Here is a 19,550-nt window from a genome sequence, read left to right on the forward strand (position 1 = left end):
AAAAGAGAAACTTACAAAATAATTTGTTCATTGCGCGAAATGTTACAAACGTTGGACTCATCTCTCAAAAATACCTTTAGGTATCATTATTTAATATTTTGTGTAGACCTTTAACATTAATATATTAAACAACAGAGATATTTTTGAATTAAAATCCCTATGTTTTACCGAATTAAAAGTCTAATCACCAAGATCTGGCCTACAAGTAGTATAGCCTATAGGTAGTGCTTAAATTTGCAAAGCTACGATAACTCTACATCTTACTAAAACGATCATTACAGATGTTTTTGAAGTGGCAAAAACCACAAATCTGTGACCTGCACCAAAAGCTGTAATACTTCGGTCATGGTTATCGTGCCCTTTAAAATGTTAACCACTCCTTAACTTACCGTGCATGTGTGGTTCTAAAATGATTATAATTTTGTAACCAATGACCTTCGTAAAAACAAAATTATTAAACAAGAAAATTGAAATCCCGATACCAATGTTATGTACAACTTAATATCTGACAGCACCTTACATTTAAATAACAATATTTCCATTCGGCAAACTTATTCAAACATTAATATTGAGCATCTAAATCAAACATCTAACACTCGATGAATAAATTAATTTAAAACCATAAAATATATTAATTGACTTTTCTCACTTCTGAGTTTTGTCACTTCAAAATTTATTAAAAAAAATCTCAACCAGCCGATATATCCTATTTCAATATTATTATTGAACGCAAATGTTTTACTCAAAACAAAATGAACCTCATTATTTACTTAACGATATAAAATGCATTTCATTAATTACAGAAACACATTTTGCATTATAAAAAAAAGATTAATTTAATTAAAAATCAATTTTAAGTGATGTTCTGAACGCTTTTTCCCATCAACACATTTCAAACATAGTTTTATTTATATTCTTTCGTTTATTCTCAAATTTACTTCTTATGTGAAATGTTTGTATAAAGATTGTAAATATTTTTAATAGTAATAAAAAAGTATACCCTCTTTAATTAAATTTATTACCAAGGCTGGTTTCCTATAATTTCCTATATATTATGTAAATACAAGTTTCTATACTATTTTTTTTTCATGTACTACTTTATTTTAAATAATATTATTATTACAATTTCATTACGTTTTTATGTTTTTTCGTTACTTAATACATTATTGATAGGAAATGCATTATTTTTTTTTAATAATTGGAAATACTGAACTTTTTCATACCACTCACTGGATTTATAAATATTACATCATATTGTCAAAGTAGGTGAGGGGAATAATATTATTTACTATCAACAGTTGGTAATGTACAGAGCTGGCTGCTAATTATATATATATATATATGTGCAGGTAGTAAAAAAAATAAATATAAATTAATTATACACCTATTTATTAAATCAGCTTAAGTAAAAACGGTTATTATATTCCGAGGGGGTGAAGGGGTACCGATACATGGCGGAGTATACACATTGTATAGGTACGTTGTGTAGAGTATACGTGACATAATGTAAATGGTCGTATAATTACCATTGAATTGTCATGGAATCGTTATGCACCGTGCGTCCAATAAAACGTGGTAATTACCCGGTAAATAGTGTGGAACATTTAGCCATGAATTATTATATGACTCACGATTTACCTGCCTAAGGGTCAACACGCGAGGATCGGGGGATGATGCGGTGACGGGGGAAGAATAGCAAAAAGGAGGGTGAAATCCGTTTGTGGAACAATATAACTACCGTTACTCACGCCATATTCCACGGTCGAACGATTCGCATTGTTTGTATCCTCCGACGTAACCTACCGTTCTATATAATATTGTTTAATGTGTGTGTTTATTTATATAAATATGTACCTACCTATACACACACACACACACACACACACACACACACACACACACACAGAAATCCCTGTCTCTTGCAGAGCCCACACAACCACGCGGTCACAGTGATACACGTGAAATTATGCATATTTATACGAAGATTTCGGGCTAGTAAAATAGTTATTATGCGTCATTCTCGACTGGTTTAAACTATTATAATATCGGTTCGCGTTGGCCGTTTGGGATTTTCAAAATATCCTTCATAAAGTACAATTATTGTTATTATCCCTCTCGGAATTATTGAGTTTTTACCAATGCAAGTAAAATACATTATACCAACTACAATGGCTTATTGTTTTTTTTTTTCAAACTTTGTTTCGGACTATTATTGCATACGCAGATATTAAATTGTTATAAATTATGATATACCTACAGGTATTATATTGGTCGTACACATAAAACCATAGTAAATCAATATGTAGACATGTAGTCAATATAATATTATAGTCATGATGTAATATTACGTACTTATTGTCCATAAGCATTTGGGAAATGATAATATTTTATGAATATTTTGGAGTGCTTGAATAATGAATATTGAATATTGTATAAATATTTCATTCTCATGATAACAAAATATTGGACTATATATGGATGCACAAAATGTTGGCTTAATATTTTTATAATGTTTCCGTGAAAATATTTTTTGAAAAAATATGATTAAAATATTTTGTTAATGCTTTTTACAAAATATTTTTCAAACGTGAACTTCTTGGCCAAAATATATAAATAAAATATTTCCTTATTATTTACGCAACTTTTTCAAATATTTTGACAACTATATTGTTTTCCTGAAAATATTTTTACCATAGTTGGGAAATATTAAAATGCTGTGTGGGCTATTTATCATTTAATTGTATTAACTATTCAATGAATTTGTATTTTAAATTGTGAACTCATGGGACACGAACATGTCAGTTGAGCCCGCTATATTCTTGAAGAATAAATAAATAAATAAATAAATAAAATAAATTGTCATTCAGCACTCGGCACTTAAATGTAATTTGAGGATAAGACGGTTTTCAGAATAAGCGTTAAAATTAATGAACCACGTGGAAACTTTTTTTCGATCAGGACACATTATACAATACATTTTAGGCTCTGAGTAAAATGAAGTGTATTATTTTAGTTTAGCATTGACATGTTATTTTTAATATTTTTTTATATTGTTTTGTTAGTTAATATTTTTATAATAAAAGCAACAGTAGCATATTTTCAGGATTTTTTAGAGGGTGTTTAAATTTTTAAAAAAACTACTCTAAATCATATATACTTTAATCATTAATACAAATTAAATCTACTGAATTATAATTAAGTAAATCGATAAATCAATTTTGAAGAAAAAAACCGTGAAGTAGGTAACTGCTCATCCGTGCAGAGGTGCAAGTGTACCTGAATCCCGGAAAAAAATACCAATAGAAAAAAATAACACGGAAAAAAAGAACAATTTACAATTTTTGAAAACTACATTTTAAAATTTAATCATTTTAGTTATTTTGTTGTAATATTATAATTAATATGTACATTATAATATATTTTTTGGATATTATAGACAATTTAAATTTAATAAAAGGGGAAATTACCTTCATTACAAATTTACATATTATTTATACGACCAGCATGTAAACAGTATACACACAGAAAATTGCCTATATTGAACTCCTTAAAAATACAAATCGTCATCTCTATATTATTATATTAAATAAAATATAACTTGTGGTATAATATAGAGTAAAATACATTTTTATTACTGGAAATTCCCTATGTAGAGATCACAGTGACCTATTCACACTTTATCATAAAATATACTTTACGAAACTGTCCACCTATGTTTCCTCCAAATATATGGAATGTTCATGAAACAACTTTGAGGAATGAAGACCGAACAAACAACCGAACTGAATGCTGGAATCACAGATTTAGCAAGCTAGTTGGACATAATCATCCCACGGTATATGGACGTTGATTACCAAAATACGCCTGGAAGGTGGGTCCGATGAAACAAAGTTGGCTCAAGGCAATATAGGTAGGTATGAACCGAAAAAAAACATACGATTTATGAAAAAATTCAAATTAAACTTATTACATTATGCGAAGATTAAAAAAAATGGTAAAAGAAATATAGAAAATTTCTTAACGGCTGTAGCGCACACGATACGTTATCATTAATATTAAATAAATAAATTTTCATTTTCGTGTTTTAACTGTTTTACTGTTATCATAGAACAATGTGAGCCTATGAACAATGCTGTTTTGTATGTTGGGGACACATGGTGTTTTATACCAAGTGATTAATAATATTCATTTTTTTCAAACTTTTTTATTATATTTTATTATATTTATTCTATTTTGTGTAACGAAGCGTATTTTATGTAACATTTTACAGCGTATTTTATTTTAATGTATTTTATTATTAATTACTATTCATTTGACTTATTTACAAAATTGACTGTTTACAGTGTTAACAGTGTAACAGTTCTATATTTTGTATTATAAAATTACAACAAAATAACTAAAATATATTATTCTCGGTTTAAAATGTAGTTTTCAAAAATTGTAAATTGTTCTTTTTTTCTGTGTTCTTTTTTTCCTTGGTCTTTTTTTCCGATTACCAGTGTACCTACCTTCAATGAGTAGGCTCTGTTGTAATGGATGTGTTAAATTTAAATTCAATGATAAGTATGTGTATATATTTTATAATCGACTTTACCTTGACAATTATTTGAATAATGTAATTACATTTTTAACAAATATTTATATTTTTTTTTATCGTTTTTCAGGCTATTTTAAAAATTACTGTGATTTTTCCATTGTTATCTCTCTAAAGTACCAACTAGATCCAATTTTCTATAAAAAACATTTATCGAAATTGATGATCAGAGCATCTTTTCTTCTAAGACGTGTCTTCAGACACAAAAATAAAACGCACATGCATAATTTTAAAACCAATATACATTCATAGCTACGCTCTGAATCGAAAGTTATAAATTCATTATTGGACATTACGAAAATTACCAAAATGTGATTAAGGTACTTAAATTATCCAATGAATGCGTTAAGGTTATGCCTGAAATAATTATATAAAGGAATTTAATTTTTCATTGTTGTATAAAATATTATTTTGACTACCTAGTTTAGAGTTGTTTTTCAATTAAATAATACGGTCTACCGTAAGTCCGTAAAACTATGAAATTTCGAGTGTACTGCGCTAATGAGTTTGGTGCGTCACCCCTACCTTTCAAAAGACACTATGCGTAAAGTGACTCGGAGAACTTTGTCGTCACATTCCACACGCATATTTCTATGACAGAAAAGGAGATTTTGTAATATATATATATGCATGATTTTATGTCAGAACCACAGGGGTTTATTATATTATACTCTTTTGTGCCCTGAAAAGTGTTTATTCTCGTGGGGATCACAAATCAATGTAGTCATTTAGATGAATGCTGTAACGGAATGAAAACAGCACGCATGAGAAAACTGCAGTAACAAGCACTGACATAATTGTATGGGGTGCATTCGAGTGCACTTGCACCTACCTGTATAATTTTCTGGAAGTGCTCAATTGTCAACCACTATACCCACAGATAATTTCCACTCAAAATTCACGATTCGCTTGTTTATAATACTATATATTATGTAGTTAAATATTTAATTCCGTGCCGTATGAACAATAATATTATTTACATTGTGCGCAGTTTGTTTAAAAAAAACAACATAATTCCCAAATTCATATTACAATATTTTGCTATTATGTTATTATTGTAGTCATGTGCGTCCCAACTTTAAATACGATATAATTACTTATACGGTGTATTGTGGGATTACTGTTTAGTATCGACAGACTCTGTAAATAATAATTTTTATTTGTTTTTTTTGTCCGCAGATTTCAGTCGTCTACACGTCGTTGTATTATTCCTTGAAAAATAATATGGCTCTCACTCCGTAATTCTCGTTGTGAACTTGAGACGAGATCACACGCGGGCAAATAACCAAACAGTGACATTAACGAATCGCAACTTTTTCGTTAGTTTTCTTCCGATCTAATCGTACGACGGTTTGTAAACACAGTCATCACCATCACAACCATGGTTCTGAGGCACGGATTCTGCCGCCAGTGCTCCGACATGCTGTTCGTCGTCTGCACAATCACCATCGTCATAACAGGTGAGCGAAATCCTTTGTTGTTACGTTATAATCATAATTTTTGTCGAACCAAAAAAACGGTGGTTGTTTTTGCAGCCAACTAGACTTGTGTATAATTACATAATTTTTTTTTTATTTCATAATTTAAAACAACAAATACATACATATATGTGGACTGAAAAGTTGTAGCTGTGTACATAAACACACAGTTGTATATGAATATTATATAATATTACACAGGACAAATCATTTATACTCGTATACCGCAGTATAGTATGTAATTTAATCTGTCAATTAAAATCTACAGAATCCTATTTTTAAATATTTTATGTATTGATATATACATACATGGTTCGTGGTAAACCTAATCAAAAATATATTTAAAATAACGAAATTATTCGTATTATATTAAAATCGTATAGTTTATTATGCACACAAAAAAATTTAAATACGCATTAATCGATGTATAAAATAATTTTATGTCGGTAATAATAGATACCTAAAGGAGATACTATTAAATTAGATCGTAAGCAAGATTTTACTTTATTGATTCAGTTCTAACACAGTGTCCATCTATTAAAACTAAAATACTAATAAAAAAAAAATTTTGACCTTGACCAAAAAGGAGGAACATATATTATACAAATAATACATTATATATATTACAAGAAATTATTAAGTATTATGGGTACGCACCTACCTATATTTAATGTTTATTTATTATGTTATTGATGACAATCTATGTACAATAAAATTGTAAACTAATCTTTCAATTAACTTCGTAAACGTTGTATAATAATATCACTAAAGAATATCCTCACAAAGACTTAAAACTACTTACCTTCAATCAACTAGCTAAAATGCAATAATCTTCATGGCATAGTGAATTATATATATATAGTAACCAGTAAATAATACAATATTATTATACTCCTTATCATTCCCTAATGGAATAGTACGCAAGAGACTTGCTCAGAAGATATTGGCCAAGAGATACATACCAGAACACTAAATAATAATAAAAGTAGTAAGTTATAACTGAACATCAAAATAATTACATTTAGTGGTTACCATATTATATTTCTTGAACAGTATAATAATATAAAATCAAAGAAGATCATATTATTATTATCATTGTAGTAGATATGATTTATCATCAGCTGCAGGAAAAAAATGTCTAATCAAATCTCATCGATTCTTATTTTCATTATTGTTGCTATACTCCGGCCCACGAGAGAAGTAACCCGTTTCGCGCTTGCTGACTGGCGGAATTCTCCCACTTAGTGTCTTTCACTGTATGTGAAATACGTGGAGATGTGCGGATTCGGACGCGATTTGGTCGGGACACGGGTTACTTCTCTCGTTGGCCGGAGTATAGTAGCATATCGAAAATTTGAAAATAAAGTTCTCACAAGTCAGGATTATTATTATTAGTATGATTTGTTAATTTTTATATTTTTAATATTAATATTAACTAACATTTGTGTATTGGTTTGACCCTTGATGTCGACAACTCTATACAAACGTCGAGACTAGCCAGTGTCTTAAATTAATGTAATTGATATTTTGTGGGTAGATAGTATAGTTAGGCAGTAAGCTTAGGTACGATATATTTTCTGTCTTAAACTAGTCAAAGCAAAAACGGTAAATTGTATCGGTGGACTCCAGTATAAGAACTCGTGTTTTTAGCGATTAAAATGTACGAATAAAAACTCAAACAGGATATTAGATTACTAATAGTGTTGGGCACTCGTTTCGGTCCACTCATCTCGACGCAAGATAGTCGTGGTGTGTTGTAGTGTTCAATTTGAAAATAACGATAAATCATCTCATACGAAAAACGATTCTAAGCCGAGCTCTGTCAAAAACCGTGTCTGTTTTCGACGGTTTTCGGTAGTACTTACCCTTAGTGAAACTCCTGATGAAATCGAAAAATAACATTTTCTTAGTGCCACCTAGATTTAATTTCCAATCGGTAGATAGGGTCGTACGACCCATTATTGAGCAGTCCTTGAAAAAAGTGTTCTCAACAAAAAAGATAAAAAAACACAAAATAATAGCTATAGAAAAACATCAAATTCGTAAAACCAACATACCGTAAAATGGGGTGACTTCGAACACTGGGGAGGGGGGGGGGATTCCGGAGAAAACAATGCTTACGCTGTGTCCAACGTGAACGCGGAAACGAGGAGAGTGTGGGCGAATTATATTCTTGACCATGCTGTTCAAAACGCGGTGAAAATCAAACTATTTTGTTTTTTTCCGCGTTCACGTTGGACACAGGGTTATGTATAGTTAAATCATTATTTTTGATTACACGTTTGATAAATAAGTCAAAAACTGCAGAACACCCCATGTTAATACCCTATTTCTATGACTTAACTTATAATCTAAAATACAAAAAAAATTTTCAAAAAAATATATTTTAGATACTTAATTGATTTATATTTGTGAAACAAGTATACCTAGTTTAAAAATGTAGGTTTATTCGAAAAACTAATGTAATTTTTACACCCGTGATCAATTAATTTAAATTACTTGTTAGTTTTAAAAGTTTTCTTAAGTCTTTTATTATTCAACTATTTGGTAGTAAAAGGATTAGTTTTAATTTATAATCAACATTTAAGAACTTAACAGTCTGGATAATAATAACATTAATTTGTTAGTTGTAGTTTATATTATGTATAGATTACGTATCGTAATAAAGAGGTATTGATTTACATGACTATATTTAAATGTATTTTTTGTATATACCTAATTATAATATAAGTATCAACGAATACATTGCAGATAAATAACGACTAAAATATATTTAAACGTTATTGGATAAAATATTTTAATTCAATTTAAACTTTCATAAAACAGGAATAGAAAGTTATGAATGTTTAGTTTACTCCTATAATATCATCTCAATTATTGTAATTATTACAATATAACTCACTTAGAATTATGAAAATACGGGTGTAAGCTGGACATGATACAAAACTCCATAATATTATTATTCTAGTATTCAAATTCGATATGCATCTGATTTCCAATAAAATTATCCATTCAAATATAATATAGAAAATAACAATATTATTATAATCGTTAAAGATGAACATATATAGTTTAGGCTTCAAGTGTTACGATTGATATATCTTATTTTCTTCTACAAAAATTAACCGAGAGAATTACAAAAAACACTCCAAAGGGAAAAATGTGCGAAATAAAATACCAGCACGGATACAAAAAATTAAGCAACATCGAGAAGAATCACTTATCGGCCTACAAAAACAAGCAAGACAAATGTTGCAAATGTCAAACAAGAAAATACCAATTGTACTAATTGGACAAGCTATCAAAATTAAAATTCCCGAAGTCGATCGAAGTAAAATTGATGCCCGCACATTAATGGCTAAGGTGTTACAAGTTGTAGATGGAGATTTGTATCGCCTGGGTACAAAAGCGGGAACACTCTCACAACTGTTCACCTTATGTGAAGAACATTTTTTAGAATCGGCAATTATACCAGATAATGAAATTGGTATTCGACAAGCAGTCTCGCAACTATCTTTGACTGGTGGACAAGGACTAATAAAGTGTGATTGTTTGAAAAAATGTGTAACAAACATAAATGTAAATGCCGATTCAAAAATTTACTGTGCAACTCGAGATGTCACAGTAGTCAAGCCTGCACAAATAAATAATTTAATAATACAATTAATTTAATTATAATAAAAATAATATACTAGTAATAAATGTACCTATAATGCATTTAATATATCAATTTTCGCATTACTACTTAATAATAATAATAATAATAAAATAATAAACTAGCACTACAGTAATAATATTATGTAATAATTATATAAATTTGTTGTCATAATATATAACAATAATATAAATGTGTGTATTTAATATAATAGTCATTGATGTAGTACCTACCTAATATAAATAATAATAATGATTAATAACTTTAAATAACTTAAACATTTTTGGACTTTTACTAACACTGATTGTTTATCCTAAGATTTACCAAATCTAGTTTGTAAAAGTCCGAACTACAAAAATCATTCGGGGTTTGACCAAACGATGTTGTGTATCCTAGATTTTACCGAAATCAATTGGTAAATGTCAGAAATTCGGACATTTACCAACAGTAGTAGGCGAAATCTGGGATTTACCGGTAAATCCTAGGTTTAACCGGTATTCGTACTTTTACCGTAACATATATTATATTGTATTATTGTCAATATCAATTATCTATGGTTTATACGTTTTTCGTTCAATACTTTGTACCTACTTACCTATGAAATATTTAATATAGGTAAAAGAATATAATATATTAATAAAGAATATATTTTTTTATCAAATAAGTTAAAAATATGTTGTACAGAGTTTTTATTAGAACAGACATAAAAGAAGCCAGCTGGCAGAAATAGAAAAATTCGCATCGGTTCAATAAAAATTAAATTTTAATGTCTTCTTTTATGTTATAAATATTAATATCTCAGCTTTTATTTCGTTTATTTATGAATATAATAACTAGAAGTTCTCTCATCCATCCGAGTGATATGAATTAATGAAAATGGAAATAACTCAGAGTCGACTAGAAAACGATATAATGTATAGAAGAGGATAGATAAGATAAACCACTATAATATGAAGTATTGAAAATATAAAATCTAGCAAATTAATTGTTAACTTAAAGACACATTTTTTTTTAAATATAGGTACTTACAATTTATTAATTTTCAATTACTCATCGTTAATGTATTCGTTTTTGTTTAATGAATATTCTAAGTATAGGTATAGCATCGACGCTTCGTGATGTCAAAGACAGAAATATAATATTTATCAAAGTAATTGTTTTAAATAATTTTGTTTAAAGTATATTATATGTATCTACCTAGGTACATTTTATGAGAATCACTCGTAAAAACCAAATAATATTTACTGAAAACATTCTTAATGAATATAAATACGCAAACGTTTCATTTTTAAAATCTCATTTTAAAACAATATTGTATATTATACCGCATATTTTGTGATTGCTTTCGAGGGATGAAAATAATGAAAACGCACTACAGTTATAATAATAATAATAATAATAATAATAATAATAATAATAATAATAATAATGTAAAGTACGTACAACATCGGGTTCTCACCCACTCCAACCCCCGAACGTTCGTCATTAGTTTCGCGAGGGTAGTTAGTTTATTATTATTTTTTTTTCAATTCCAACATATGTGTACGGTTTTGTTTTTAAACATGAAAACGGAATGTATACACACGTAACATATCCCTGCGGTGATGGACACGCAATCGAGTCCTGAAACCGACGACGGTATTAATGGCAGCCGGACAGCAGATAAAAACACAGGTTATACCTAACCAGTGGTGGGGGGAGGAGTATAACGGGAACCGGGCGGGGTATATAATATGTGCTGTACGTAATAAATTTCCCATTTAAAAACGAAAAGAGCTTAAAACGCGTACGACTAAAACAAAACAAAACAAAAAAATGCGTAGGAGGCTTTTATGTAGGTTTTTTTCCAACCTCCCCTTATTCGTGCGGAAATGGCGTTTTCACACTCGCGTCACCCCAGCGGCTATAAATGGGTTTTGACTACACTTATTAGTCACCGTCATACACTCGAATCGCTGCACGATAACAATTTTTTTTCGTTATAATCTCGTCGCATCGTATTTATAGCCATCACAGATGATTAAATACATCAATATTAATATATCATTTTAATCTGTGGACCTATGGCGTATGGCTGTACGATATAATAATAATATTTTTATTTTATATACTACCTATATCATATAATATATAGGAGAGAGAAATAAGTGAGAAATCAAATATCTCCGAAGATAATTATTTAATTGCTAATTATTATAGTTCTTATGAGAGCATTAATGCATGTTGGAAACATTGTAGCCGAGTTCGAAGTTCATAAGAATAAGAACTTTTTTTGATTTTTTAATTGAAAATTGCCACGTCAATATAACTGGTATTACTCTTCTGGTAAATATTTCGCCGAAAATAACTAATTATTTTACTAAGAAATATAGGCAACACAAATAACTGATTTGAGTATAAAACTTTGTACCTATACTATAATAACATGGATCGTTGTACTTTACTAAACATAAAAAAATTGAAATATAGCAAGCAATAATTAAATTTTATAATGATGTCAAAATATATTATTTTCCTCGTTGTGGAATGTGATAAGAAATAACAACGCATTTTTTCTAAGAAAAAAACACTGGATAACCACGAGAGGTCATATTTTATAGTATGGCAGGTAACTTAATTCGTTTAACCTGACTCCAAAATGATAGTTAATCTCAAAATATGATAATTTTTTTTTTAGAAACGTTGGTGACCGATAGGTATTACCAACTGACCGCACTATCCTCATTCACCCCTATTCGTTTTTGGGACACATAATATACCAGTGGAAATAATATGTTATGCATTTCGCCTCATTACTCGTTCTATTATATACGTTTTTGAGGTATCAGCGTTTTTCGATACATGACGTTAGAATTACTACGACGAGAGTATTTTCTATAAAATCGTAACGAACTGCAATTCATTAATTTATTACGAGTGCTTACAACAATTACAATTATCTTACCCCGCAAACCATAGTGTATCGTCAAAGTACAGTTTTTCTAAAGGCAGTTTCGATTAAACATCTAAAAAGTCACGAACGTTCTTGAGTTTATTTTCTAGGTATTTTTCATAGAAAACATTTTCACATCTTATCAAATTTTATAACGATGAAAAATAAATCTGGTTTTACGGAATAATTTTTTCATGTATACTATCTTTTATTAAAAAATGAATTTGTGTTTTTTAATCAATCAAATTATCATTTGGTATATTTAATGTTGAAATTTATAATTTGTATGAAATGCTTGCTATTGACATAATATTAAATAGTGTCATTACTTCAAACAGTTAAGGATACCAGTTGAGCTCAGACATTTAATGCGAAAACCAAACGTCACCTGTTCTGTCTACTTTATAGACTAGATTTCTGTCGTATAAAGGTGTTTGACAAGTGGCAACACATTTTTTCGATGTTTAAATTTTAAATTAAAAAAATTCAAATGTAATTTAATACCCATAGTCGATATAATTAAAAACCATTACAGTATCCTGTTTCAATTGATTAAATTTAACTGCATTATATGGTTAAAGGCTCTCTTGTTCAGGATTGTTTTATTCAAAAGAATGTTTTATTGTTTGCATGTTTAATACAAAGTTTAAAAATATACTCACTAAAAGGTCAACTAAAATAGTAGTCTGTTATATATATGCTATTTTAATTTACCAAATTTATTTTTGGAGTTTTTTTCGTTACAAAAATTCCCAACAGTATACAATCAGTACACGAATAAGCAAACTATATATTTACCTTTTATATGAATTAGTTATTGGGGTATCAATTGTTTCGTCAATATTGTTTGGCACCATAATTATCAAACAATAAACAATGGTTACAATAATTTAAAGTATTTTTATTTATTTTTGTCATAATTTTGACAATAATAGTTTAATATAAAACATTTTTAGCTAAAATAGAGTGTAGCATAAGGGTGTATAATACCAATTACTATAATATTATCGTTACTATCCCATCTGAAAATTTATAAATGCAATAAAAAAGATTGGCCAATATTTTTTCATTTACACACGTTTGAAAAATAAATCATCAATGTTACAAGAAACGTGTTAAGCATTAAAAAATGTCTAGTGAAATATCTAAATAACCGTGGTTACTTGTTATAAATCATATTATAAAAATTCTAGTGAAAAAAGATTAAAACCCCATTTAAAAAACCAACCACCATTAAATATAAATATTAGACAAGTAAATATGAATTATAAAGGAAAACTTAATATTAATTAAGTTTTATTCATTTTTGTAGCTTGAATTATTGCACAGGTACATTATAATACCACCTTATATATATCCGAATAATTAATGTGTTGTGTTCGTTAATATATATTAATTGCGTTATACCTATATTTTTTTATATACATAATATATTCTTACTCTATACAAATGTTACATAATCTGTAAATAATTATTTTACAATACACATAAGTGGTGAATTATATCATGCTCTCAGGATTCTCAATGGTGGATATTGAAGAATATCTAAGGATTGTTGAAGTGGAAGTGTTTGTAGAGGTTTTAGTGAGCGTTTTGAGCTGTTGTAATGGATATGTAATTTATGAAGTGTAAATTATTTGAAACATAGAAATGTGCTAAGATTGTTTTATGGGGATATTTGGACCATTCCAGTTTGCATTATTTTGGATTGATTAGGTTTTTGAGTTGATCTCCAGAGTTGGATGTCATGTCACCATGTATGTTTATGTAAGAGTAGGTTTTTTTATTACTAATAATGACGTATTTACATGATATAGGACAAGTCGAAGTTGATAGACTCGGTTGTTGAAAGCTGGTCGTTTGATTCAGATATGGGGAACTTACAAGGGAGCCAACCATGGCAAGTAGGTAGATGATAGATACCTAAATAGTGAACATTTTGTGCATTTGGAAAAGGTATGTTGTTAAGAGGTAGTAGCGCAGATTCTCTGTTTGAGTGTTAATGTACAATGGCATTAATATGTTGAATAAAAATGGGGCTCGAAAAACGAGGTATTCCATCATGGATGAGATTTATTTAAATGAAGTCAGATCCTAAGTGTCTGTCTTCTAAGTAAAATTTGAATATGAACTAATAAACTTGGGGGCGAGGGGAGGGGGCTTAAGTTTAAAAAGGAGGCAATTTTATCATAAGTTGAGGTTTGGGTTATGTATGGGAATGTACGAGTGCATTAACATTTTTTTACAGTGATTAATAGAGTTATAATATTACATTTTATACAATAATTTTTTTTTGGATTTCAATATGTATTTACGATCTGTAATTATTTATTTACAATAAATATGAAACAAGTGATATTACTATATTTTAACGATTTGTGATATTGAAGGAAGAATCCATCCATTGTCGGAACTTCACGATACAATTATTATTAATAAATGATTAAATTTTAAATTGTCATAAATTTATGTTCGTTCTTAATATTTTTGTTTCATAAATCAATATCGATGTGCATTTTAGTTTTTTTTTTATGTCTATGATGTCGCTGCCAAATTATTTAAAATTAAAATATGCACAATTTTAAACGTTTTGTAGTTCCTTTGTGACATCGTCGTACAAATTGGAGTGCATATAGGTGACCATGGAACTCGTATAATATGAACGCGTTATTAATGAAAAATATTTATTCTATACATTATATTGAATTAATAAATTCAAATTTCTAAAAACCGTAATAAAACGACACTTTATATTGTCTTATAGAAAAATAATATTTTCTATTTTAAACCGAGTAAAATATTTTCAACCATTCACATTCATAATGCAATTGATACTGTCGTATTTCACGTAGAAGCATTTAAACGTTTCAAAAGTTTTGCCAACTTGGATAGTCAAAACTCTCAAGATCAATTCGAAAAACGTCTAAATAATAACATGCTCGTGGGAAGCTTTTCATGCTGTTTCATTTAAACGTTATCGCGATGTGAATCTGTAAACTATAATATGAACCTACCTACTTAATACTTGTAACGTTGCATAATAGGTAGCTGTTGTAGTTTTCTGAATCATAGCAGACGACGCGCTTATTAAACTCGATAAAAAGTGATCTTGTTTTCGTGAAAATCGTTAACTTTTTGCAAAATTATGCTGACGTTATATATGTATACTAAATAATGTTTATGTAAATGAGGCTATAGGTTTTGAGTTTATGTATTCATTGTTAACACGTATTTATAGGGAACTGTTCAAAGTATGTAAGCTTGTGCTGAAGTCTTAATATATTATTATGCACAACAGAGTATTATTCTAATATATATATATAGTATAGATACCTACCGTTTTGATTTAATTCCACGACGGTCGTTATTATTACGCATTCGTCAATCCATTTTCCACCGGTAAAATAATACAACCGAGAATCACTGTATAGTCGATGTGAAACGCTATAACTTCTCTTCAACGTTTTCCATCGCACGATTATTCTAAATTAATTATAATTATTATTATTATTGTGCACAAAATGCACAAAAGTTCACCTATACGATTTAAAACAAAACACACTAGATTTCATATAATTATACAATGAAGATATAGTATACACAGTACCGATAGATTAGAAAAATATAGGCGCTTTTGTTTTTTCGGCTGCATTTGTGGAGAGGAGGAGCATTATTCGGGACAACGGCGATTTTCAAAAATTCTCTTGATGATAGCAGCAATGGCAGCAGCAGTAGGAGTAGAAGGAGGAGAACGATGAGGAGGCGTCGCCGTCGCCGTCCTAATCGAATTCCGAGCGACCCTGCACCGGAGTCGATAAATTATCGTCGGGCGACGGCGGCAACGACGACGGCGTAGCTCTACGGTCTCGAGGAGATGAAAAATTACAAAAAAACATAATATCTCGACGAAAAAAAAAAATTATATAAAAAAACGGATGCGATGGGGAAGGGGTTACGTTTTGTCGTCGTCGTCGTTTCGCTTGTATACATACACGTACATTATACTACATACGTATTATATGTGTGTACACGTACTGCGTGACTTATTGCCAATCCAACGGTGAAAATAACCACTTTGATCACTCTTCTTTCGGGACATTAAGCGCATTGTACACACACACGCACACACCCGCGTGCGTGCAAGAGGCGTCTCTCTCGATCCCGCTCGCCGTCCTCTGGCGGGGCGAAAAACTGTTTTTTCCCCCGCGAAACAGGTGCTGGTGTGGGTGCTGATGTTGATGCTGATGTGGGTGCAGGTGTTGTGTGTGTATGTGTGTGTGTTGTGTGTGTGTGGTGGGGGGGGTGGGGGGGGGGGGTGTATTTTCCAAAGCTATTAAACGCCGAGCGCGTGTCGTCGGGTTCGGCGCGACAGACTCACACGCACGCATTCGCACACACGTGCGAAGATGATAGATGATATATTATAATAATATAATACACGATAAATGGCCATACGAAACGCAGTCGCGACTGTAGACACCTCGCAGCACAGTCTCAGGCCGCATATACCTATACAGCTGTGTGCGCAATAATATTATCTTAATGTATAGTAATGTCGTGTATATACGTATTGGGCCATTTTTTTTGGGGGGGGGGGGAGGGGGCACACGTATTGCGTCTTATTGTATACGAGTTATATGATTCACTGATCATGCTCACCCTATTTTTTTCTTATCGACAACGCAGTTTTTAAAAATCTGATTTTTGGAATATTTAAGTAGGTATACCTACTTAAAGACCATATTTTAAATTTCTTGAGAGGTTTTTCGTGCTACTTTTTAGAGCATCCCGTGGAGATGCAAACTTTTATTTTTCAAAGTAGAACACTCCTTTTCTACCGTAAATTATTAAATGGACCATTTTTCTGAAAATTAAAATATGAAAGGGTTATTTTTTGTGTTATTTATCTTTGTGTACTAATGATAATAATATATGTGTCTATGATAATGAGTTTGGTAAATATGGTTGCTATATGGAGGGTTGAAAATTATTTTAGTAATTAATGCTAATCCCATCGACATATTTTATAATCTGTCAAAAAATGGTACAATTATAATAAACACTATAATATTATATTATTATTCAATATTACATATCTATATGTTCCTATCTCATACTTTTGTAAAACCGTTTTTAAGTACTATTATTCTTAGTATAGTATAAATTCTAATAATTGAAAAATTATTCATCAAATTTCAGTTGGGTGCTTAACAAACATTTTCAAACATTTATCGGCTAAATATTGTTTATAGTAAAATAGAAAAAGCTTCTCATTTTAAAAACAGAAGTTTGTATCGTCACGGTGGTACAAAAAAACTCAAGAACTTAAAAATATTGGATCACTATCGCGTATAACATTAAATTTCTGTTATTCCAAAAATCTGATTAATATATTCATTATTAAATGAAAAATGCGGGGATAAGCATGCTTGTTGAATCACCCTGTATACTACACACACTGGTGTAATATAATATTTATACGGACACAATCGGCCGTAGGTACATATAGGTACATACCGCGTTTACGCGTTATACATCGTTGTATATATAAACGCGGTCTTCCTCATATGTGCTTCTGTGGGCACGTATAATATTCGCATACAATATCGATCATCTGCCAGAAGCGTCACTTAACCTAAAATGCTTTTTGCCAGACTGTGTGCGTTCCCTCGCCCGACCGACCACTGCTGCAGCACACACACCGGGGCACCCCGTATGAAAACATAAACATATTTATATGATATTATTATTATTATTATTATTTTTATTATTATACGCACGCGTTACTCTTTACCTAATCACACCATACCACGAAACCCATCCTCCGACCCTTGCCGCACGACCGGGCCCGACGGTCGTCCCCGACCCGCATCACGACCCCTGACATCACCCACCCGGACTCCGGAAGTCCGCGCCTCGACCACCATGTAATACGTTATATACATAATATATATCGCATCTATATTATATACTATATATATATATAGGCTGGTGCACGTCACCGCCACCTCCGTCGTCGCGACGGTCGACTTTTAACAGTTTTCGAATAAACTCGCCGCCGCCGTGTTAGGTACGAGACCCACGTCCAAACTTACAGCACAGCGAATTTTTAGGTCGGCTTTCGTGCGCTAATCCGATGGAAAATGTCACGCGAGAAATGATTTCGCGGCCAACATCACTCTTGCACGCGGTAAATCTAATGGACTCGCCGCCGCCGCCGCCCTCTCCGTTCTCCGAGTCGTACACAATATATAAATAATATATTATAATAATACATCCCCTGCAGCTGTGTCACGAAAAGAGACGTTTGGCTATATTATCTATTCTGAACATATTTTTGAATATTTTACACCGTTGTGCCGGTTTTGTTTTGTCGCATTACGGCGCGATCGGGTTTATCCACACAATATACTTACTTACGCATTATATCCTATTATTTTATAACCGTATATATTTATACGGTTTATACAATCTACGAAATTAAAACTCCACTGCTGCTGTTTTTAAATATATATGTATATTATGGGTGACAATCGTTATATTTTATTTATGCGAATCATTATTAAATGTATTAAATAAAATTAGTCATTGCAATGTCAATATTATTAACTACGTTATTTCTATTAATTTGGCGTCGATTTGAATACGAGTTGTAATTTTCTTAGTAGATTATTTTGTAGGAAAATTTTCAACAATTTTACTATTGAATACTTTATTTAAAAAATAATATTTTGGATATAAATACACTCAAAATCATACAAATTAAAAATATATTATAATTAGATTTGTTTTTTACTTACTCATTGCATCTATTTTAATTGATTCTATCGCCCTGGTTTTTCGACTGTACAGTGTACATTACTATACAATATTATGTTTTTCAATGATAGG

At 30.4% G+C, this 19,550-nt stretch overlaps 1 protein-coding gene across 1 annotated transcript in view; it reads left to right on the forward strand.

Moving 5' to 3' along the window:
* The window catches only part of LOC100161866 (zwei Ig domain protein zig-8-like), a 463,676-nt gene that overhangs the window by 9,711 nt on the left and 434,415 nt on the right, over window positions 1-19,550 (forward strand). Inside the window, exon 2 of the mRNA XM_029489591.1 lies at window positions 5,774-6,054. Within this exon, the coding sequence (XP_029345451.1) occupies window positions 5,976-6,054 (79 nt within the window). The 5' untranslated portion in view covers window positions 5,774-5,975. The remainder of the gene's footprint in view (window positions 1-5,773; window positions 6,055-19,550) is intronic.

This window comes from Acyrthosiphon pisum, chromosome A2 (assembly GCF_005508785.2).
Source record: "Acyrthosiphon pisum isolate AL4f chromosome A2, pea_aphid_22Mar2018_4r6ur, whole genome shotgun sequence".
Taxonomy (NCBI): Eukaryota; Metazoa; Arthropoda; class Insecta; order Hemiptera; family Aphididae; genus Acyrthosiphon; species Acyrthosiphon pisum.